The following is a 22,634-nucleotide window of genomic DNA, read 5'->3' on the forward strand; positions in this document are numbered from 1 at the left end:
TTATAATTGCCATCACTTTATCAAGTATTATGCAATGAGATTCAACATCTACATGGTTGCAGAACAGTCCTCTGAGGTAGACCGATTTGGCCTGCGACAAAAATGAGTTTGACACTCAAGATTTGTTAAATCAGCAAGGAGACTGCTCAGACTCACACCCTTAACAGCAAAACGGAAGGTTAAAGAAGCTTTTATTAGTCATCTAATCCAGGAGGAGGGTTGACAAATCCACCTTTTTTTTTTCTCTCTGGAGCAATACATCAAACACATCATGATTGCTGCCAAAACAATCACTTGATGCGATGGGACAGGTGAGCACCCATGGCTACCAGGCCTCAACTTTAGTCCTGCACACTACAACACAGAGGCCGTCGGTTCAGGGCTACCGGGGTCACCTCCGCAAGAGCCCCAAATCTTCTCCCTCAGAGCACGAGTGGCGTTGGCGTTCTCCCCCTTCTCCGCCATCGCGCCAAGCAGCATCTTCAGTACGATTTGGGACGTCGGCGCCACGTTGCACTTGTCCTTACAGCAGCAGCTGTGCCTCACCTGGTAATCCACCCCCATGTAGGAGACCGGCAGGCGGCTGCCGCACAGCCGGGCGTCCACGCAGCCCTGGGCGGACAGCACGTGGACGGCGCCGTAGTAGCCCCAGGAGGTGGCGCAGCGATGGCCCGGCAGGCACTCCGTGCTTATGTTGGTGCACGGGGACTCGTTGAATTGAAGGGGGCAGAAGTGACACCGGAGGCCGGTCGGACGGACCAAGGCTGGGGGGAGCAGCGCTGTGGCAATCACGATGAAAATCGCAGTCAGGCTACAGGAAGAAATAGGCCATGAATGGTTAAAACACTGGTCAGAATCACCAAAAAAATAAAAGACCATTAAAGTAATCACAAGAAAAAAAAAAAATTCTGCTCGTGTTTTTCCATGAGGTGAATTTTAAAGATGGATGTACTCAAAAGGTTCATTTAGCCAAATCCGCCTACATGTTAGTGAGCACCTCTCCTTGGCCAATACCTCACAGGTGGGCATAGCAAGAGACTGATTAGACAGCACGATTATCAGGTATCAGGCTGCCTACAATAAAAGACCATTCAATGTGCATCAAAAGAGAAGTGCTCACCATCAGATTTGGAACAAAAATGGAGAAATGGGAATTTTGAGAAGAAAAAAAAAAAAAAAAAAAAAATCTCAGCGCTCAGCTCATTAAAACAAGTGTGTTTTTGTTCAGCACAGTTTAGTATTTTTTTATTTCAGTTTCTACTACTGAAAACATAACTCCCGAATTCCAATTGTGTTGTGATCCAGATTCCAGAGCATTTATTTGCAAACAATGAAAAATGGTCAAAATTAGGGCGGCAATTAACATTTAGTCAAAAACAGGATTTTTCAAATCAACGGTGCAGAATAGTTGATGATTCAGTTGCTTTGGTCCATTACAAGTCAGAAAAAAAAGGTTTAAAGCAGACATTTGCAAATATCTTTGTTCTGTTCAACACAAAATAAAATCAATGTGCGCTCATGGAGGACGACAGAAATGGGAGACTACTTACTGTTATAGGGTCACAATTCCCACGTTTTAAACAATTTTTATTTAATGTGTCCGAGCAATTAAATGGCCCAAAATAGTCGATAGTTGTCAATTAGTCAAAGAATAAAATTGCAGCTCATCAACTATGAACTATAAAATACACACAGTAGTGGATTATACGTTTGACCTTTTTTCATGTGTGATTTACCTCTGCTTTCTTTGCGCTGCCATTTTAGTGTCAGAGGTCCCTGAGGAAAATGCGGCGGCTGTCGCTACTGCTGCTGATGCAGCCTTCGAAGATTATACACCTTCTGATTGCCAAGTAGCAACAGGTGTGTTTCACATCTTAAAAACGAACACGTGGCTGAACATTTGGAGACGAGGTATGTAAAATATGTGTCTATTCACAAATTATTTGATTAAAAAAAACGAAATCAACAAATCTTAACTGTATGCTTGTTTAGTTTACAATTTCATTTGTTGACCAAATATTTATTTGCAATTATTTCTGAAGATAAATGAATATAAAGTAATAAAAAAAATCAGCATACCACAATACAATTTAAATGATTAAATAAAACATGACAATTCGTAAGTAAAATTGTTTATTTGGGATTTTTTGGTAATTTTCATCATTTACAATATATCGCCTACCCACATTTTAAATTATGAATGATAAAGCAATAAAAACACGTAATAAATCATCAATATTAAATATATATTAAAAATTTATATTTTTATTCTATTAGTCACAAAACAATCAACAAATTATTCAATGCGTTAAATACAAATTTAAAAAATAAAATGAATTATAATAAATTAAGTAAAAATAATTTTAATCAATAACCAATTGCTTAATAACATGTTCAATACATGTGTTAAATAATTGATTTTACTTGCATTTTTAAAATGATTTACAATAAATAAACTAGCCATTTAAAGAGAAAAAAATGATAAAAAATCAATGAATTTTAAATCGTCAATTATGATAAATACAATAAATAAACAGCATAGATAGAAAATTTTACCATAGTGATTTTATTCTATTATTCACAAACAACCAATTATTTGATATAAAAATAATTGTTGATAGTATGCCTATTTTTTTATTCTACAATTTCTACTAATATTTTATCTGTTATTTGCAATGAATCAACTTATAAATAATCTAATGAGTTAAAACAATTGATTAAATTAATGAATACATTTTAATTAACCTATTTGAGCGGGGAAGAAATTTTATGCAACAAATAATACAAGACCGGTTTCCCGTTTCAAATTGGGCATTCATATCATGTGCTATTGGCGCTATCTAGTGACTCTATTGCTGCAAATGCATTAGGTGGACAAAAGTTATGGGACATCAGTGCAGTCAACTTTTTTTATACTGAGTGCCTTTTCATTCAGCATTTGTCATGTGACTCATGCAAGACCTAAATTGAAATTCATCCTAAAGGTTATTATTATTATTATTAGTATTATTATTAGTAGTAGTAGTAGTAGTAGTAGTAGTATTCTAATAGTGTTTTCTTTCACAGACAAATCATTCAATACACATATTCATTCTGGACATTGTTTTTATTGATATTATTTATGAGTTATCATTTGCTTATTTCACTCTATGTAGCTGCAATTTGTAGTAAATGGAGTTGTCCCTCCTTGTACAGTGGTTCCTGTAAGAGGAAAATAGTCTAGATGAGCTCATGTCTTCATACTCCACCAGGCCACTTCATTAAGTACACTTGCCCAACATCCCCCCCAAAAAGCTGCCAATTAACTCTGTCTTTACAAAGATAATTATTTTTGATTGACACTGTCAGAGAGATCGCAATTTAACATGAATAATATTGTTGTTTTGTAGCTGCAGTTGTGTAGAACTGCACTGCATCATACCGAGCGATGTTCCTAATGTAAAATTATGTATCATTTCAAACATATTTTTTCTATTAACTGCAATTGCTCAAATGCTAAGGAGGAATTTTTGATGCAGGTTTCATATTAAATCACATTCGATGCAAGCGATCAGTATGTTGTGAATACATGATTTTGTTCTTTAGGAAGTTGCTTCCATACCTTCAGCTCTTCGTCACTCTCCAACTGACCATCCACCCAGTGGTGGTCTTCCTCCTCAGGGTCGTAGCTGTACACTGGAATCAGCCGGTGGCGCAGCTCATCTAATCTGACAAAACAACCCACAGAATGAAATGAAACAAACATTCAAAATATTAAATCAACACTTTGTCATATCAGTTTTTGTTGATTATGGTGGCGCCATGTGGACAAAAGCGGTAGTGTTTTGACAAAAGTCAACCACATTTCCTATGCGCGCCAGCACGTAGTGTCGGGAAATCCTGAGCTCTCGCTGGCCTGCAAGTTGGACTGAATTATATTTCGATTTTCAGTGGCTGTGTGAAAGATGAATAGTGACGAGGTAATCAATCTAATTTTATTCAAACAATACTTTTGTTTTTTTGTTTGTTTTGGGGCTTCTGCCATAACACCAGTAATAGCGACATCTGAATCGACTTCCGTCCTTATAGCGAAAGGAGGAAGTGAATAAGCCGTAAAGCAATTCAGGACATTTGTATTTTTTTGTGTGCCAGGGTTGATCCCATCCTCCACAAAGTTGCTTATAGTGCCAGTAAAAACGATATAGAACCCCCCCCCCAGGGCATGATCAAAGTCCCATTCAACTACTTGTAAGTCAATGTTTCATCACAAGAGTTGTGAAAATTTTTCATTAAGGCCGGATTCTTGCCCAGTGCTGCTTTAAAAAAAAGATCTTGAGATTAAAAAAAAAAGGAAGAAAAAGTCTTACCTCATTCTCCTCTTGATAAACACAACCTGAGGGCGAGCACAGCACTGCTGAAGTCATGTGACTAACAGAGAGAAGAAGAAACATGGCGACCTCCTTACCAAGGCTGTCACACTCACGAGCAGCGCGAGGAGGACGAAAGGGACGAGAGCGTAGTAGCCAACAAATTCTCCGTCAGTGCTAGCTGGTGAAACGTGAAGACCGCTTTGGTTGTAATACATTTTGATCTGCTCGCTTTCCTCCTGGGTGGCCTCACATGGCACCTTTGTGACACATTCAGTGGTGCTCCTGTCGCTTCCATGACGCTGTCGTGTATCAGGGGTCACCAACCTATTCAAGCTGAGCACTACTTCTTAGGTATTGATTGATCGAGCAAAGGGTTACCAGCTTGGTACACACTTCTGAAATTAAAAAGAAATATGCTCAAATTTACCATGAATTATCACCGGTAAGCAGGCCCACACGCTAAAACAGGGCTTAGCAACAGGATTGAAGAGTAGAATAAAAACAATGTATGACTGTATACTTGGTGTAGAGAGTAGTAGTGCCATGTCAAAACATCGTGCTATTTTTAAACCTGTTTAATAACATTCCTGTGGGAGGAGTAGAGATCCTGTAGGTACCTCATTTGTTTTCATACACACACAAAGAAAGTTATGAAGTGTGCCAGCTAATGCAGGATTTTCTCACTTTTATTGTTTGAATGTTTGAATTTCCCTTCCCATTCAAACTGGAATCATTTAAAACAAAGTGTATCAAGCTCATTTTCCCATCACAGGTTCCAACATGAGTTACATCAACGCTTTCGAGAAGGTTTTCAACTCTTTTTTTTTTTTTTGTTCTTTCTGATCTCTTTTTTTAATTGAACCGGTTTCCTCTTGAAATTGTTTACTTTCTTTGCTGTTAAACCGAATAATTAGCCATTCTGGGTCTCCAATGTTGTGCTCACAGGCACAAGGACCACATGAGTAGCCTGTGGGCCTGTTCTAAAAGTAGCTCACCAGTAATGTGATTTTCTCCAAATAGTTTTGGATGAAGTTTTGGTGTATTATGTTTTTTTTGAATCGATGCCCCTCCTGACTCCATCTCTCTAAGGTTGGGGCAGAGTTGGGCTGAGTTGGCTGGGCCCACAAATCTAAATTTAAAATTACGGTATTATTAATTCAATTAATTCGTGTATTTCATTTTCATCTTTATTTGTCATTAGACACGAATAGGGAACCGCATTCTACAATAAGGCAGTAGAACTATGTGACTTCTCCCAGCCAATTAATTGAAAAGTGTAATAATAAAAAATAAAAAATAAATAAATGTCGGTATAAACTTTTCCTCGCTGTAATAATGTGTTTCCTCCAGCAGAGAGCGTGCTGTCAGTGTGATCCAAGTGAGGGAAGTAAGGAAAGTGCATCCAGTGGGAGGAGTAAATGTGTCACCAGTAAGTGTTCAGGTCTAACTCGCTGGGCTTGATGGCTTTAATTTACAAGAAACATGGGACCACAACAACACCTCTGATGGTAGGTCACCAGCAACTCAGTCTGTTTTCATTTTATTTGCAGTAAGGGCACATTTTGATCCCGTTTTTACATGTTGATCAACATCATACAAGTCTGTAATTATTTTCAATTACATTCGTGATTTTAAGTAAAGTTCCTCCTTATAGCGATGAAACCCAATGTTGTGGTTATTGTATTTTTCAGTAAGGTCATGTCATGTTTTGGCTTGTGAACCTAGCAGGTCCTGACACATTGTGGCGCGTTGCAGCGTTTCCTGTTAAGATTTGAAAGGCTGTTAATGATTAGACTCAACCCTAAGCTTGAGTCACATTCAAAAAGTTAGGGATATTCAGCCCTTGGGTGAAATCTTCGGATGAACCTAAAAAGCACTATAACCTTTACACATTAACTTAATTTGACTTTGTGTAATCGTCATGTCCGACTGTTCAATGTTTCTGTAGTTTTTGCATACCGTCCTGTTAGCTAACATAGACCTGTTTGGCACAACATGTTTGATAGATGAATCAAACAAAACATTTCTTTGTTCAGTAAGAATCTCTATTTATACATCCCTCCTCCTCGTGACGTTCACATTTTCAAATCACGAGACCAAGAGGACACCTAACAATTTTTCGACAGAACGGGATATTTTCAGAAGGAAGTGGCAATTGAGCTTCGGGTGTCATCGCCATGTTGCGTGTATATGGGTCCAGATGATTTTACTTCATGCAGCCACTTGATGGAATAAAATGGAGTAAATTCAACAAAAACGTTTTCAGTGTGTGTCTGACGACTTTGTTGTCATTTATTACAGTGTGCCCCACTGTGATGTGACATAGTGTCAAGACGCACTCAGGTTACAATGTGATGGATACCCCTGGACCGCCATCAGGACCACCCCCTGTACCAGCACGCAGAGTGCTCCACAGACAAAATGCAAACAATGACCTCTCCGCGTCTGTAACAGAGACTGGCTTTGAGTCTCATGTTTACGAGGACATCGGCATTAATTTAAAAGATAAACAGCTACCGGGAGACAACCGCTTGCCTCTTTCGAAATACCTTTCTGAACCTCCTCCAGGTGCTGAGCAAAGAAGACATGTGCCTCCCCGACCCCGCCGTGCCGCCCCTCCGATCCCGAGTGCAAAGGCTCCAAGTGGACAGGACCACATTTCGCCACCTTTACCCCTCAGGAAGCACGCGCCCCTCGGCCACAACAGAACCAGGTTCTCCTGTGATCTGACTTTCCCTGTGCACAAATTGGCCCGTTCCAACACACAAGCAGACGACCTGGTGAGTAAGCGCCACAGTTTTTCTGCCTTGACGATGTTGTAAAATTGACAGTGTGAAGGCCTAAACGAATATCTTTTTCATTAGGATAAATGGCTCATCAAACTGACAGATGCTCCAGAAGGCAGCACAACGATGATGGCTGCATTTTGTCAGGCCACATCCAAGTAAGATAATGCCTGTTTTACAACAAGATATAAAATGCTGCCCAAAACGTCTTAGGCCAATGCTAGCTTTGTTGTTTTAATAGTCATAATGTTTGGATGCAGTAAAAAGGATTGACAGCCAGCTGTCAATAAACCACCTCAACTATGACTTGAAAATATGAATGCTACTTCATCTACTTGGGCATCTTTCTTATTCCCACACATAAGTACATGTTTGGGAAAGTATATCCATTCAAAGCCTCTGCTGACTGAAATATATCCCACCGTGTTGTTGTCAGGCTTTTACCATGCCGTGACAAATGACACGCTTGAAGTGACCACATGAACGCGAAACCCTGGTTCACACACTGGCTGTCAAGTTGGACTTTTAAAAAATGTTTTCCCCCCTCCTGGCACTTTCGCTTTTCTGACCATGACATGCGCACACTCATGGTCGACAATGAGGCGCTCTAAAGCAGCCATGCTAGTAGACTATACAAAGCATTTTTAAAGGGCTTCGGCCTAGCATATCTAACTAACTACACATCGCTATGCAAATAACCTCTGAATGAAGGTGCTCAGGTCCGTATAGTTTTTAGTGGGCTCTTTTTCAGCAATTATCTTCAGACGTGTTATGTATTGAGAAATAAATAACTGAATTCACTTTAGATGGTCTAACCCTTCGACCTTGGTGGAGGTCTATATCATCGTGTATAGTATTGCTAAAGCAGCAGGTTTAATGGTAGGCCAAACCCAAATAATTTGAGATCTGTAGAGATCCACCTCATGATTAGTAAAAATTCATGAGGGGTTAAGCTAGACCACAAAATATTAATATTTCATTAATGTTTATACCAAGACCATAATGTACAATTGTATACTTCTGACTTTGTGGGAAGGGTTTGGGGAAGGTTCTTATCTGTTTCTGATGAGTTTGGTGTGGAGTAACTTCAACCCCATCAAAAACTGTGAGTCCAAAATAAGTCAACCTTACAGTTTTTCTTTAGATTAAAAGAGGCACTCCCTTTAAGTGTAATGGCCGGGCGTCGGTTGTCTATACTGTGGATTTTGTACCTGACAATTGGCCGTAATCATTCGAATTAAAACTTAGTAAGATGAAAAGAATGCCTTTGTTGTGCGCGTCTGATCTTCTTTGCTTCCGCCAACAGTTTGCTGTCGCGCTACAAGCACACACAAATCGCTCACAACTCAGGTGTGGTGTGTGCTCGAGTGACACGCATTCATCCTGCGCTGCTGCAGCAGGTCGAGCTTACCGTCAACGTGGCGACTCAATATAGTGAAAGTCGTCACCAGCTTCCGATCCCAACCGCAGGTATCATCCATCAGTCATGCTATTTCATATGTACTGTATATGTGTATACTGTATATATGTATATATGCTGTTATATTCAGCATGAGCTGCTTTAAAAACGGGTCATCTTGCATTACCCAATAGGCAAAAATAAATGTGGTATGCGGTTTGTATAATTTGTCTAGTGAACAGGACGGTGCAAAGTTTAATCGATGAGATCTTCCAGCTGTTCGAGCTCGCTCGCAAATCCTCCGGCCATTATGTTCTCAAGTTGTGCAACTCGGAGGAGTATCTCCACAAGTAAGTCGTTTCATTGAGCAAATGTCTTATTTCCTCTACTGTATTTTGACCATTGATGCCGCACCGTCTCAACAGTGACGAGCTTCTGGGTGTGCACGAGGTTGTTCAAACACACTGTAAATTCAACATGGACCTTCCCCTTCGACTGCTCCATTCCAGCAGCTTGAGACGCGGCCTGGCCAGGGATGTGAGTCATCTTCGTCTCAAACGTTAATCATTGACCAACAATGAACGGCCTAGCCTGCGACATTATTATCAGGGTTGGTGTAGCTGTGGAAACACTACATGCATTTTTCTTTTTTACTTTGTTTTGTATACAAATCACATACTGGCTGCTGACATTTGGGGCACAGAGGGGGGGGGGTGTGAAGTAACTCAGATCTACGAAAGGGTTTTGTGTAGAGCTGAACAATGACTCAAATTCAAATCCTGTATTTTTTTTCAATAGTGTCTAAAAGAGTTCCGTGCTCAAGAAGCGCAGTCCATGTGTTTACCGATTGTTCCATCAATCGTGAAAAGTTGAAGTGATGAAGCGACAGATTTGTTTATTATTGTTGTAATCTGATTTATGATTTACTGATTTATGTTTATGCCACACTTTTTTGGTAGAATTTTGTCAAGTTGTCATAGTGAGTTGAAAGACTGCAAGTCAAAGTGTTTATTAACAACTATCATTGAAATAGATCAACCGTTTTTTCATATTAATTCATTTGCCTTTATTTTAATGTAAGACTAACCTTTAATACCCAAAACATCGTGTGCATTGATTAATAATATAATTGTCCTTTTTTTTCCTGGAGGAAGGGGACGACAAACCTTCGGGTCATCTTTATGAGCTGGTGCGGCCTGTCTGCGTCTTCAACGCTTGCAAGTAAGCTACGGAGCAATCGCGCCCTTCACTGGGCTTTGTTTGCTGTCTAATCCGACTCTCATGAAGACATTTCACTAGGTCACAAGATGTGCGTGTTTACAGGAAATATTGAGTAAAGGACGTGTGTACGCATATATGCGTTTAACCTCTAAGTTTTGCCTTTCTCAGGCTGAGTCTGCAGAACGTGCTCTTAAGCTACAGCAGGGAGGAGGCCATGCTGATGAGAAGCCAAGTCAGTCGGGGCAGCGCCACTGTTCATGCGTAAAAAAAATGTTTGTGAATGAAGCATTCCAAAGTGTCTTGATGTGTGCAGTCGGGGATGAATGTCAACGTCATGGTGGCCCACGTTCGCACCATTACCGATCTCATGTGCGGCCTCTCAAGCGAGGAGCTGGAGGACGCCATTGGCCGGCTCAACAGAGTCAACCCCATACCTTTGGTAGGAGGGCACATCCATGTCACGCAGCACAATCCTGCTGGGTGTTTGTGTTTTTCCGCCTCACGTCTTCCATTTCCCATGTGTCTGATGCATGGATTATGTGTGTCCTCCTCTCTTGTTGCAGAGTCATGACGAAATGTCAGAATGCGAGAATGGTGAGTGTTTTAGCATCTTTAAATGATCAATTATGATACATATACATACAAAAAAAAATATATATATATATATATATATTTTTTTTTTTTTTTTTTTGCCCAATGTTGGCTGAGAATTCACATCAAGACGATGACTGACTCTGGTAATCATTGTGCGTCTCGTAGCCATGCAGGTGCTGCACAGTTCCCTGCTGAAAGTCATGCAGAGCTTCTTTGCAAACTTCCTATCCAACTTCAGAACTGTGGACGTCCCCAGCAAACCTCAGACTTGTGATGTGGAGGACAACAGTGAACTCTTACAGTTCAACGTGGCCGCGCTTTATAAACTGCAACCCAGCTGGCTGTCCACGTATGACACAGGCGATGCAATACGCGCACACCCAACGAAAGACATGGTCCTTATGCATTCTCTTTTTTTCCCCCTAGATTCGACTGCTTTTCTATTTCCTGTGAGCTGACATATGGAGAAATGCAGATTTGCTCAGCTGTGGTTTCCGAAAACATCAGCACTGCTTTATCCTTTGAAAAGAAAATACGTTGTAACCGCATGTGAGTTCCCTTCCCACTTTTGTTATACGGTACAGTGCAGTTTTTAAGTAAAACATTGCATGTTTACCTTTACATATCGTCGCTGTCCTGTGAAAAACACTTCTCTCCAATTTTGGAAACTTTTTTCATTTTCGCTTTAATGCGATGTCTGTAACGCGGAAACATGATTCATGTAAAAATAGGAACAGTTTTAAAAATGGAGATAAGTGTTTTTCACATGACAGCGACGATATGTTACATTTTTACTGCACAGGACATTTTTCCGTTGAACATTTTACAATTCCTAACCGTCATAAAGACACGTCAATCCTCGCTGAGCCTCGCTCTCACAAGATTTGCTTTTAACCTTTTGTTGACGTCAAGAATGACGGCTGTTCAACCACCAATTTTGTCGTTTGTGTATTTGAATGTCAGGATGGCGTTTCCTGTCCCAGTCAAGCAGTTACCCTACGAGAGCATGCTGACCTTCCAGCTGATGGGCTCAAAGCGAGGAAAGAGCCCTGAGCTGCTGGCATGGGCTGTTCTACCCCTTTACAGCAACAGGTACCGGTACATCTTAAACACATCACACAGATAACTGTATCACAGTTTCCCATCAGAATGAACAGTTCCCACTATTTTCCATCAATCGGCAGATAGTGTTGACTAAACTGTATGTGTACTTTGTAGAACCCTGGTTAGTGGGACCATCCTGCTCAGTTTGTCCACGTTGGCCATGCTGTCTTCTCCTCCCTCCCCGGCCCTGTTTGACAGCCACAGACAGACAGTGGGGGTCATCCTGCAGGTGAGAAATATCAGAAAGCAAAAACAAACTCCATAAACAAAACAAAAAATCAACAGCATCACCCATCCTCTCTAACATGCAGCTTGAGTTTCCAGATGAGGTGAAGTGGACGTATCAGAGGCCTGTCGCGCTCTTTGGGTCCTTCATATTCTCTTCGCCTTGTGAAGATCTGGAAAAGAAAATGTTACGAGTGTCCAAGAAGCTCTGTCTTTGCTTGTGAGTCGAAAAAAAAAAAAAAAAAAAGCAGTTCCGGTCTGTGACTGGATGCATGTTTTTCTTCAATTGCAGAATTTCTTTTTGTGAGTGGGGTGCCAGTGTCACAAAGAATAATACTAATTTCTTTCTGTATCCAGTCTGTCAGAAAACGAGAAGAGCTTCCTGTGGAGTAAACGTCACAGCTGTGACAAAGCAAGTACCTTCCTCCACCTGGTGTTGGGTGGCGCCCCCAAGTGGCAGGCCGGGGACCTCACAGAGATCTACACAGTTGTGGACCGCTGGGCCATACACCTTCCCGAGGAGGCTCTGTTCCTGCTCACCGATAAGTAGGCAGCGGCTCTGATCCCTACCACGATTGCGCATTGCCAATTTGCTTAATCGAAGCATAAAAAAAAAAAGATCGTGTTTCTCTTGTCTAGTTTTCCAGACCAGACAGTGCGCAAGGCCTCTGTGGATTATTTTGTACAAATATCCGATGATGAGCTGGAGCTGTTTTTGCCGCAGTTGGTCCAGGTGAGCACTCAACCATTTTATCTCCTCCTTAGCTCCTCCTTTAGTTCAATGTCATCTTCATCATCATCATCATCATCATCATCTTGTTGTGCAGGCTCTGAAGGGCGAGTGGGAACTGGATGGAGCTCTGGTCATGTTGTTGTTGGAGAGATCACTAAAGAACATTCGGATTGCCCATCAACTCTTCTGGTGCATAACCATGATTTGCGGTGTTAATTTTTCTGTTAAAGTTGCATGAAAGGAAAATGTGTCAGTACAGTCACAATCATAAACGCACAATAAAGTAAGTAGTAGTAAGAAATAACATTAATATATACTAGCGCAGAACGATTTAGAAAAATGATTTAATTGTGATTCCCCCCTCACTATTTTGAGTGCACTTTAATATACCATTATTTTATTTATTTATTCTCTTTATTAGACTTGCGCTAAAATAAAGTCAATGCAATGAACCGTGAATTAACAGGAAGCATTTATTAGAGTTGTTAACTTCCTAAACAATTTGACTTGCAGCCTTTTTGGCATTCACTATGACAATTTCAAAAATTCTAGCAAATAATTTTGGCATAAACGTCACTCAGTAAATCGTAAGTCAGTTTCCAACAATAATGCAAACAAATCTCTGGCTTCATCACTGCAACTTTTCATATTTCATGAAACGAGATGTAAATGTGTGAACAGCACTTCTTAAAGCGGAAGTCAACACAAACATATTTTTTTCAAGAATATGTTCTTGCCCTGTGACTGGCTGGCGACCAGTTCGGGGTGTAGTCTGCCTTCGCCCATTGACGGCTGGGATAGGCTCCAGCAACTCCCCGCGCCCCTATATAGGATAAGCGGTTTGGAAGATGACATGAATATGTTCTATGCAGGCCCACTAGTTGAAACACGGCATTCTGATAAATATTGCGTTTGTGGAATATGAGTTTAGCAGCAAAATCCACCCGTTTTTAGCCTTTTCAGGCGGCGGCCATTTTGTTACTTCTGTCGACGCAAAGTGACATCACAAATGCTCAGGGCTCAGATAATGACCAATCATGGCTCAGCTTCAGAACACAAGTGAGCCACAAAATGTCCGCCCCCAGAGATGGCTAAAAACAGGTGAATTAACTCTTATTGCACAAACGCAATAATTATCAGAATGCCTTGTTTCAACTTGTTGGCCTGCATAGAACATATTCTTGAACAAAAATATGTTTGGGTTGACTTCCCCTTCAAGCACTGAACTGATCTAGACAATAAATAAATACATTTTATAATCCTACCGACCGTCCGAAATGAAGCAGAGGTATTAGTTGCAGCCTTTGTGATTTGCCAAAATAGACTACAGTAACTGTGACTCTACAAATGAATATTAATGGTAAATGTGTATAATTGGCCATTGTTGCTTGTGTGGCAGGCTGCTGGAGGACGCTTGCTCAGAGCCACACTACCAGAGCTGGTTCGGCAAAGTGCACGCGGCCCTGCGCTTCTGCTGCGGTCGAGCGCTGAGGGAAGAGCTGGATCGAGAGAGCCGCCTGCTGACAACACTCATGCGGCTGGCGGAGAAGGTCCGGACGTCGGAGAAGGCGCGGCGGAAGGTCTTTTCAACTCATTGGCAGGCGGGCTCTGACTCGGCAGCAAGTCAGATATTTCATACGCATGTTGATTGTCTTCCCAGACTGTTCTGAACAAAGAAAAGGGGAAGATTGAGAAGTTCTTCAGTGATGAGGGAAGCTGCTGTCTCCCTCTAGATGTTGCATTCCACGTCAATGGCGTGGACCTGGATGTAAATGCTTCACAATCGTCATCACAATCCGAAGCATTCATCTTTGGACCGGTGTTTACAATGAGAGCTTTTATTTCCAGGCCTGTAAATTTTATAACTCCAATACCTCTCCTCTGGGGGTGTCCTTCATTTGCACTGACCCGCTGGCTAAGAACATCACCGTGATCTGCAAGGTTCGTCATAAAGCAGCACTTTATTGATCCTCGTTGGCTCTTTAGTTGTGACCCCGTCAAGGAGAACTCTGAGCTAATGGCCGGTTACGCATCTGCATGTGTAAACACACCACGTGGAGTGGGCATGTTTACAAAGTGGTTTCCGTCCCTCAATTAGTGGTGCTCTCTTCAGACAGGAGACAGCCTGCGCCAGGACATGCTGGTACTGCAGATGGTCCGCATGATGGACAGGGTGTGGCTTCAAGAAGGGCTGGACTTGCGCATGGTCACCTACAGATGCCTCTCGACTGGCACGACTCAGGGTGACTTGAAAAAATGGACACATTTCTTTAAATACAACTCAAATGCCGTCAGTTGCAGCCACTGTGTCTCTGAACATTAGTGTCCATCAGGTGTGCTGCAGGGAAATTATGACGTTTCACTTAACACAGTTGTGCCTTGAGATAAGAGTGACCCGATTTATGAGTTTATCCAGATACGGGCCATCATTTGGATGATTGTTTTTGCTTTGACTTGTGAGCGATGATTTGACATAAACAGAGGTGGGCATTTTACTAAATGTTGCACGTCCGTCATTCGTCATCCATCAGCAACCAGGGTACCGTCCGTCATTTGTCAGTCTGTCATTTTTTGTGAGAAAAAAACGTTAAAAAAATGGGCTTTCCTCAGTGACGGTCCACGGTTAGTGACAATTACACTGACGGATCAAGAGCCACGTCATTCGTCAGTCCGTCATTTTTGAAAGGTGCTTAATTGTTCATCAATCGTCAGCAAAACAGGCGTCCATCAGTGACGGACTGACGGACCAGTCTGTGAAAACGACTAATATTACAATATCTTACTGCGTCGCTTCCAGTAATGTTAGAATTATAATACTTTTTTTTTTTTTTTTTTTTTTTTTAAATGCAGCTGGAAAAAATTGTGCTAATCCAAAAATCCGTCTTGTACTCTGCAATTACGTAATAAACGTAATCGGGAAAAATATGAGGCAATAAGGTCGCGTTGTATCTTTGCCACTTGCGTTTCATTATATGTTTATATTTGCCGGCTGACAGGCCTCATAGAAGTGGTTCCCGAGGCGGTGACGCTGGGGAAGATCCAGCAGGAATGGGGTCTTGGTGGCACCCTTCGACAGGACACCCTGGAGAAGTGGTTCCACATGTGGAACAAAACCAAGGACGACTACGAAAAGGTCAGCACACCTCCCGAATCACTGATAAAAGTCGTCCTCCGGGACCGATTGTTAACCCCCGCTCCTGTTTGTTGACCACTTGTTTTCAGGCTGTGATGAACTTCATTCACTCATGTGCAGGTTGGTGCGTGGCCACCTTCATCCTGGGGATCTGCGACCGCCACAACGATAACATCATGTTGAAGCACAGCGGCCACATGTTCCACATCGACTTTGGCAAGATCATGGGCAACGCCCAGAAGATCGCAAACGTTAAAAGGCAGGTCAACCGTTTGAACACTTTCACTTGGGGTGAAATCAAATGCTTGAAATGCTGGATGAACCTTTCCCATCTTTTTCCTTTTGAACAATGCAGGGACCGATCACCGTTCATCTTCACGTCGGAGATGCAGCATTTCATCACAGGCGGTGGGCGGAAGCCTCAGCGTTTGCATCGCTTTGTGGAACTCTGCTGTGAAGCTTACAATATCATCAGACACAGATCTGGCCTCATTCTCAGCCTGCTGGAGCTAGTAAGAACAACTTTATTTATTTATTTATTTATTTATTTTTAAACGCATGCATACATCCTATCTCATGGCACCACGGTAGTTGTGAAACTCTTTAGTTTTTGTCTTCATGACTGTATTATACTGCCCCTTGGTGGCCAAGTTGCACACACCAGAAGGATCTGCCATGAATTAATCATGATGCCCAAACTCTTTACTTCTTTGCATTCTATGTGATTAAGTTACAGTATTATGTTTTGACAGAGGTAATAAAATGCATGCGAATCCCTTTATTGATGGTGTGTGTGTGTGTGTTTGCATTGTCCCCAGATGACCAATGCAGGAATGCCCGAGCTGAAGGACTATCATGACCTGCAGTACGTCCAGAGAAACCTCAGACCTCACGACACTGACCTGGAAGCCACTTCCTACTTTACAAAGTAACTGAACACATGCGCACACAACTCATATTTTCTTGAAATTAATTGCCAACCACAAATGAATGTAGATATACTCATATTGTTGTGTTAAAAGTGTATGTGGACAAGCCAGTTTTTTTTTTCCCTTCCCTGGTAACATATGCCAACCTCTTTGTGATTGAGTACCTTGAAGGATGAATGGCGGTATATGGCATGGAGCCCATTTACACTTGATTTAATTTAATTAGATTGAATATAATTTAATGCATCCTTCAATCCATTTTATACTGCTTACCCCATTCATTATCGTGGGTGAGCTGGAGCCAATACGAGCTGACTTTTGGCAGGAGGTAGTAAATACCACGGCCTGGTCGCCAGTCAATCACAGGGCACATACACTGGATAAACAATTAACTATCCGCACTCACATTCACCCCTTTGGGCAATTTATATTCTTCAATCAATCTACATGCATGTGTTTGAAGTGTGAGTGTAGTGATTAAAATTACTCAACACCTTCGTACTTGCGGTTTAACACGCACAGATTCATATATTAGATTTTTTTTTTAGCGTTTTCCTATGTGTGTGTATATATATATATATATATATATATATATATATATATATATATATATATATATATATATATATATATATATATATATATATATATATATATATTTTTTTTTAATCGCTTGACAGCACTAATATATATATATTAGTGCGAGTTAACTGAAAAATGCAATTAACTATGATTAAAAATTTTAATCGCTTGACAGCACTAATACACTAATATATATATTAGTGCTATCAAGCGATTAAAATTTTTAATCATAGTTAATCGCATTTTTCATAGTTAACCCGTAGTTAATCGCATATTTTATCTATTGTAAAAAAAATCCCCAGATTTTTCTGTCATATTATTTTCTTGAATTTTAATACCCTTAACATGAATAAGAGGATTGATTTTCTTATGCAAATACTATATTAAAGCGAAGTCAACCCAAACATATTCTTTTTTAAGAATATGCTCCATTTACATTAGAATTAGAACCAAGGGGCCACTCATTGTGTGGTTGCGGGCCGCATGGGTCACCAGTTGCCTATCCCTGCTGTACAATTTTCACATTTATTTACGTTTCCATGTGATCGTGATCCTTTCTGTTTGCCTGTCCCCGTGGCTTGTTGGTGTTGTGCTGCAACAACACTGCAGCGTGAGTTTCACTGTTATATTATCATTGGATTGCAGAACATTGTTCTGCACTTGTTACTGAACTGGGTTCCAACTCACATGGTAAGATAGAATTATATGCATTTAATCAGCGTGTGCCATTGTGCCTATCGTTTAGGAAGATCAAGGAAAGCATGGGTTCTGTCGCGGTCAAGTTAAACTTCCTGACGCACAGCATGGCCCAAGGCAAGAAGCCAGCAGCGGCCATCCGTGATGGCGTTCCTGCTCCGAGTACCAACATTCAAGATGCCGTCATCCAGGACTTTGCAATCGAGGACAAAGTTGCGGTGAGACCGAGTTCGATTATCATTCCTATTATTCTTGTCTACAATTTAAACAGAAATATACGTCTAGCACTGGCTGTTGTCACCTCGTCTGGTGTCAATTGAGAAAGTATCCAAAGATGAAAATGTGAAGTTCATTCTTGTATTTTTTAAAAATTTCTTTGTTGCTCTTTTGACTTGTCAGCTCTTTGACCTGAGAGTGACCATTGATGATGGCTTTTGGTATAATAAAATGACATTTGAGGACTTTGAGCTGATCCACAAGCAGCTGCAGAAACATTTCATTGAATCTGCTATGCCTCAGTGAGTCCACAGATAAGCGTCCATCACACTCTCTCTGTATCCTAACACATTCTGCCCTTCTGTTTCCCAGATTCCCATCCTGGTATATGATGTCATTCACCCCCAACAGGAAGATGTCTCTGCTGAATAAATACCTCAAACAGCTTTTTGAGGGGCCTTGCAAGGGAGTATGTTTGCTTGATGATGTCTTTTTGCTTTATGTCATCCTGTTGTTATTGCTTTAAATTATATTACTGTATGTCTGCTCCTGTCTGATTTCAGAATGAATTTGTGTGCAGCTTGTTCTTGGATGGGCCCAAAAGGGTTCAAGAATATATAGTAAAAGGTCGATATCCACTCATCAGCCACAACATTAGGTACACCAACACAATTTGATAAGGCTGAATGCAAGAACAGCATCAGATTTTTTAACAATGTTTACTGTAGAATCTGGACTGCATCATACTGAGCTGCTTCTGATATTTTCGCCCCCTAACGAGGGGAAGAAATATCAGAAGTTAAACTTGGAACGATATTATCTTCAGAATTCTAATACAGAACTTGCATTGGCTCTCACTCAATTGTGCTTGTGTACCCCATTAAGTGTCTAGTACTGGGTGATAGAAGTGTCAACGTGTGATTTCCAATTGCAGAAGCTAGCCCTGAAATCCAGCTGTGCATTTCTTACAAGGAGTGTAAGCTCTCAGTCTTGGTAAAACACCTCAAGAATATTGTGAGCTTGCCACACGGGACGAATAACACTGCATGTTAAATGTTCCTTCTCCGTTTAAAAGTAAGGTTTTTGTTGTTTTTCTTTTTACTACAGAAGATGGCCAACGGCTCCAACCCTGATGCCTACGTGGTCACGTGTCTGAGACCAGACCCCCAGCGGAAGTCCAAGAGAAAGACTAAAGTTGTGCGGAATAATGACAACCCCACATTCAATGAATTGGTACAATTATTTTATTTCTTATGCATTACCACGTATATATATATATGTATATGTATATATATATGTATGTATGTATGTGTATGTATTTATGTATATATATATAATGTACACGTGTGTACATTAAATTCAATATTACATATTAAAACATTGTTGTGATAAGCTACTGTAAAAGTTTTCCAAAATTACAACTTTACAAGTAGAGCTGCTCAGCTTGGCGTGTCCCAAAATGTTTTGTGTCGTTCACAGCTGGAGTATGCCAATGTCCCCCTGCTGTATGGCATGGTGCTGGAGGTGAGCGTGAAGAGCAAGAAGACGTTTGTCGCTGCCACCAACATCAAACTGGATGAGGAGCTGCTCAACAAGGAGACTTGGTTCACCCTGGGAAACTCGGCACTCTGACCTGACTTGCCGCACTGCAGGCCTGCAGCCGACAGGGGGCGCAACCACAATGTCCCTTGTCCCAACGACAATGCAGTGAGAGACTGTGGATGAAGTTACAACTGAAAAAAAAAACCTCATGGAAGGACACTGTTATGCTTCTGAACTGCAGTGACAGAAAGCACTGTGTTGTTTTTTTCTAAATGCCAATGAAATGTTGGAATCATAAACATAAATCATAATCGAGTTCACTTTTTACCCCTGTAGATTTCTTTCCTCTTGATCACATAACGCTGGATGGACAAAAACATTGAGATGCATTTGGAGGAAAAATTTACACGCATCAAGCCTTGTCCACGACTCATTAACTTTAAGAATGAAACCCCTTCCCCTCACTTCAACACAGTTGAAGATGCCATGAGATGGAAACAAAGCAATAGGTCTTACAACACACGGCGAAAATGCGGGGGAACACAGAAAATGTATTGCTAGGCTGTGAGGTATGTCAAAGATCACAGTTGGTACTTCTTTTGGCTTGAAGTTCAGTCGCTAATGTACGGCAAAGGAGCACAACTGCTTATTTGTTTACACCAGAGTTTGTCAAAATTTTACAAACATGGGCTGCCCCTAGTGATACGCAAATGATTCACTGACTAGGTACAGTTCAATTGTAATTAACTTTTGAAATCAAATAATACATTTGCATTACATATTTACAAATTGTTTGTTTTTAAACATTTGTTTAGCGACAATTTTTATTGACAATATTTTGTGTTAATTGAAATACAGTAGTTTTTTGATTGTTCTTACATCAAATTGAAAACTTCACTAAGTGTTTTTTGAGGTGGTACTTGGTTTAAAATGTTTGAGAACCACTAGTTTTTAAAAAATATTTTCTTCACAACATCCAACACTGATATTCCCTTTTGCGTTAATTCAATTCCGAATGAGTTAACAAGTTTGACGTTCTGCTTGAGCTGCACTGTGTTTGTTTACCGACTTGCTCAGTGGTCTGAAAGGTCCCCATGTTAACTTAATGACATCCTCCTGCTGACAGCCTCCTCTGTCTCATTTATTGGATTTGGTGATGCTGCCGGACTGAAATAGACTTTTCTTCACTGGATTTACTTCAATAATGTATACCTCCGCGGATGCTATTTATACGATTCCCTGCTGGCTTCCTCACGTGGGAGGGGAGGAGTGATGCCTGGGGGAGTGAAACAAAATAGAGCCTTTCTGTCATAGTAGAGGCCGCGGAGCCCTATTGTAACCTGGCATCTTTCGTCAGGTCTCAGCCACAGCAAACACGTCGGATTTATTGTTCTGAGAGGCAAAACAAGTTTGCTCGCATTAACTGAACTCGCATCAAATATTAATTTTGTCACAGGAAGCTACAATCTCACTCGAGGGATTTTGCCCATCACTTCAGTTTATACAAGCTGCAAACAGAGATTTTCGCAGGCCCGCTTGTTGGGAGTGTTCTGGTCTTTTCCCCCCGTGCAGTACTGGCAGGAATGTAGCACATCTATTTTCACACAATAAAACTGATATTTATAACTGAGGAAATGCAATTGCCTTGATTTATTTGCATCCTTTTGTTGCTGCTCTGCCACACTCGTCTCTCTCGGCGGCATGTGTTTTCTTTATGTATGTGCGTGTCGACCCGAGCCGTTTTAGGAATACCAGACAAAAACAAAAAGAGAGGCTGGATCCAAGTTGCATCCGTCTCGGGACCGAAGAGGTACCCAGCGATAGCCTGGAGGAACAAAAAAGAATGTGGGGGAGAAAACAATGTTTAAAGCGGAAGTCAACCCAAACATTTTTTTTCAAGAATGTTCCCACTAGTTGAAACACGGCATTCTGATTAGTATTGCGTTTGTTGAATATAAGTTAAGCAGCAAAATGCACTCGTTTTTTAGCCATCTCCGGGGGCGGCCATTTTGTCTTCTGTCGACTGAAAATGACATCACAACCGCTCACAACGACCAATCACGGCTGACCTGTTTTCTGAATCTGAGCCGTGATTGGTCGTTGTGAGCGGTTGTGATGTCATTTTCAGTCAACAGAAGACAAAATGGCCACCCCCGGAGATGGCTAAAAAGGAGTGGCTTAACACTTATTGCACAAACGCAATTCATCAGAATGCCCTGTTTCAACGAGTGGGCTTGCATGGAACATATTCTTGAAAAAAAAAAAAAGTATTTCACTTTAAATAGCTAAAATGCAATAAACAGGAGTCTCGACAAACCTCTCTTCAGGCTGCTGAAAGGCAGCGTGTACTGGCCCACGAAGTCACTGGACAGAAAGCCGGTCTGGTCTCGGACACAAAAGCGGATGAGACACAGGTCGGGAATGCTGATGCGGAAGTTCATGTCGGAATCCCAGTAAGGATTCAAAGCTGCAATAGTCATCAACTTCTTTACTCAGTTTTACTGGCAAGTGCAATTCATTCATTCATTGGTTCCAGCATGTCGCTGGGGCCCAGCCATGAGCTGGTGGAGCCGGTGACCAGCTGGAATCTTGCCGGTGTCACCAGCAACCATGTTGGTCTGGCTGGCTGGCTTTGGCTCAGTTTGAAGAGCAGGTTGACCAGTGACCCATGGTATGGCTCTTCGAATCTTTCGTCTTGCTTTTGCTGTTGTTTCGCTCTTGCTCACAAAAACACTTTTTTTTTTTGGAATGACATGAACTCCACTCAAGAGGGCAGGAGCCAAAATTTGAACCCAAAACTTCTTGGGAGTGAGGCAAATGTGCTCACCACTTGCTGGTCATGCTGCATCATTGGATATTACTGTTTTTGGTTAAGTTCAGTTCAGTATATTTGGTCATATGATGTTCCACATCAGCAGTCAATATAAAATCCTACAGATCAAACAAAGACCAAAAGGTATAGATAGTTATGATAGTGTGACGCCCATGTGGGGGGTAAGACCCGGGCTATTGCAACTGGTAACCTCTTCTTGTTTTCTGAGGTGTCATCAGGGACAATCAGGAAAATTGGGAACACCTGGCTGACCACTCCACTCCACCCCTATATATATACCTGCTTCGGTGAC

General features: G+C 41.2%; 4 protein-coding genes across 12 annotated transcripts in view; 1 reads left to right on the top strand and 3 right to left on the bottom strand.

Moving 5' to 3' along the window:
• On the bottom strand, positions 1–1,876 carry LOC147148895 (sperm acrosome membrane-associated protein 4-like). Its single transcript, XM_086029614.1, has 2 exons — positions 1,737–1,876; positions 1–811 (listed from the first exon to the last, which is right to left on the bottom strand). Exons 1-2 carry the CDS (start codon positions 1,757–1,759, stop codon positions 355–357), a joined length of 480 nt encoding a protein of 159 aa, XP_085885740.1. The 5' UTR covers positions 1,760–1,876; the 3' UTR covers positions 1–354.
• pik3c2g (phosphatidylinositol-4-phosphate 3-kinase catalytic subunit type 2 gamma) lies at positions 1,843–21,149 on the top strand. 6 transcript variants are annotated; one of them, XM_086029602.1, is made up of 34 exons: positions 1,843–1,911; positions 5,703–5,857; positions 6,651–7,129; positions 7,214–7,293; positions 8,442–8,605; positions 8,770–8,884; positions 8,960–9,071; positions 9,685–9,755; positions 9,924–9,987; positions 10,069–10,194; positions 10,319–10,349; positions 10,515–10,698; positions 10,776–10,898; positions 11,313–11,441; positions 11,568–11,682; positions 11,765–11,898; positions 12,036–12,224; positions 12,318–12,411; positions 12,506–12,600; positions 13,811–13,991; positions 14,072–14,179; positions 14,260–14,352; positions 14,525–14,654; positions 15,408–15,544; positions 15,634–15,803; positions 15,900–16,056; positions 16,363–16,472; positions 17,801–17,969; positions 18,151–18,269; positions 18,340–18,436; positions 18,531–18,594; positions 18,902–18,981; positions 19,075–19,200; positions 19,447–21,149. In XM_086029602.1, the coding sequence occupies exons 3-34, from the start codon at positions 6,704–6,706 to the stop codon at positions 19,597–19,599; spliced, it is 4,146 nt and encodes a 1,381-aa protein (XP_085885728.1). In that variant the 5' UTR covers positions 1,843–1,911; positions 5,703–5,857; positions 6,651–6,703; the 3' UTR covers positions 19,600–21,149. The 6 variants fall into 6 exon arrangements, 5 of the variants coding, with proteins under 5 accessions (XP_085885728.1, XP_085885729.1, XP_085885727.1 ...); XM_086029603.1 differs by lacking the exon at positions 1,843–1,911 and adding an exon at positions 4,399–4,700 and having other exon boundaries at positions 5,700–5,857; positions 6,693–7,129; XM_086029601.1 differs by lacking the exon at positions 1,843–1,911 and adding an exon at positions 4,400–4,700 and having other exon boundaries at positions 5,700–5,857.
• LOC147148897 (small integral membrane protein 29-like) lies at positions 3,148–4,857 on the bottom strand. The gene is made up of 4 exons (XM_086027371.1): positions 4,445–4,857; positions 4,347–4,372; positions 3,602–3,707; positions 3,148–3,201 (listed from the first exon to the last, which is right to left on the bottom strand). The coding sequence occupies exons 1-4, from the start codon at positions 4,562–4,564 to the stop codon at positions 3,148–3,150; spliced, it is 306 nt and encodes a 101-aa protein (XP_085883497.1). The 5' UTR covers positions 4,565–4,857.
• LOC147148898 (1-phosphatidylinositol 4,5-bisphosphate phosphodiesterase zeta-1-like) overlaps positions 19,252–22,634 on the bottom strand; it is a 16,240-nt gene continuing 12,857 nt past the window's right edge. For 3 of the 4 annotated variants that reach the window (XM_086029613.1, XM_086029611.1, XM_086029610.1), the window contains 2 exons: positions 21,827–21,976; positions 19,253–21,334 (listed from right to left, as the gene is read on the bottom strand). In XM_086029613.1, the coding sequence (XP_085885739.1) occupies positions 21,252–21,334; positions 21,827–21,976 (233 nt within the window). In that variant the 3' untranslated portion in view covers positions 19,253–21,251. Of the gene's footprint in view, positions 21,335–21,826; positions 21,977–22,634 lie in introns of all 4 variants that reach the window. The other variant, XM_086029612.1, reaches the window with a different exon arrangement.

This window comes from Filicampus tigris, chromosome 4 (assembly GCF_054856515.1).
Source record: "Filicampus tigris isolate MCC_2025a chromosome 4, RoL_Ftig_1.0, whole genome shotgun sequence".
NCBI lineage: Eukaryota > Metazoa > Chordata > Actinopteri > Syngnathiformes > Syngnathidae > Filicampus > Filicampus tigris.

What these genes read in the sequence shown, in the direction of transcription:
- LOC147148895 (XM_086029614.1), bottom strand. Translation starts at nt 1,759, where the DNA reads ATGGCAGCGCAAAGAAAGCAGAG. An exon ending in GCAGCGCAAAGAAAGCAGAG is followed by an intron (nt 812 to 1,736) that starts GTAAATCACACA and finishes TTCTTCCTGTAG; the next exon opens with CCTGACTGCGATTTTCATCG.
- pik3c2g (XM_086029602.1), top strand. Translation starts at nt 6,704, where the DNA reads ATGGATACCCCTGGACCGCCATCAGGACCACCCCCTGTACCAGCACGC. An exon ending in CAGTGGGGGTCATCCTGCAG is followed by an intron (nt 11,683 to 11,764) that starts GTGAGAAATATC and finishes TCTAACATGCAG; the next exon opens with CTTGAGTTTCCAGATGAGGT. An exon ending in GCCACTTCCTACTTTACAAA is followed by an intron (nt 16,473 to 17,800) that starts GTAACTGAACAC and finishes CCTATCGTTTAG; the next exon opens with GAAGATCAAGGAAAGCATGG.
- LOC147148897 (XM_086027371.1), bottom strand. Translation starts at nt 4,564, where the DNA reads ATGTATTACAACCAAAGCGGTCTTCACGTTTCACCAGCTAGCACTGAC. An exon ending in TTTATCAAGAGGAGAATGAG is followed by an intron (nt 3,708 to 4,346) that starts GTAAGACTTTTT and finishes TTGTTTTGTCAG; the next exon opens with ATTAGATGAGCTGCGCCACC. An exon ending in AGAGTGACGAAGAGCTGAAG is followed by an intron (nt 3,202 to 3,601) that starts GTATGGAAGCAA and finishes TTCCTCTTACAG; the next exon opens with GAACCACTGTACAAGGAGGG.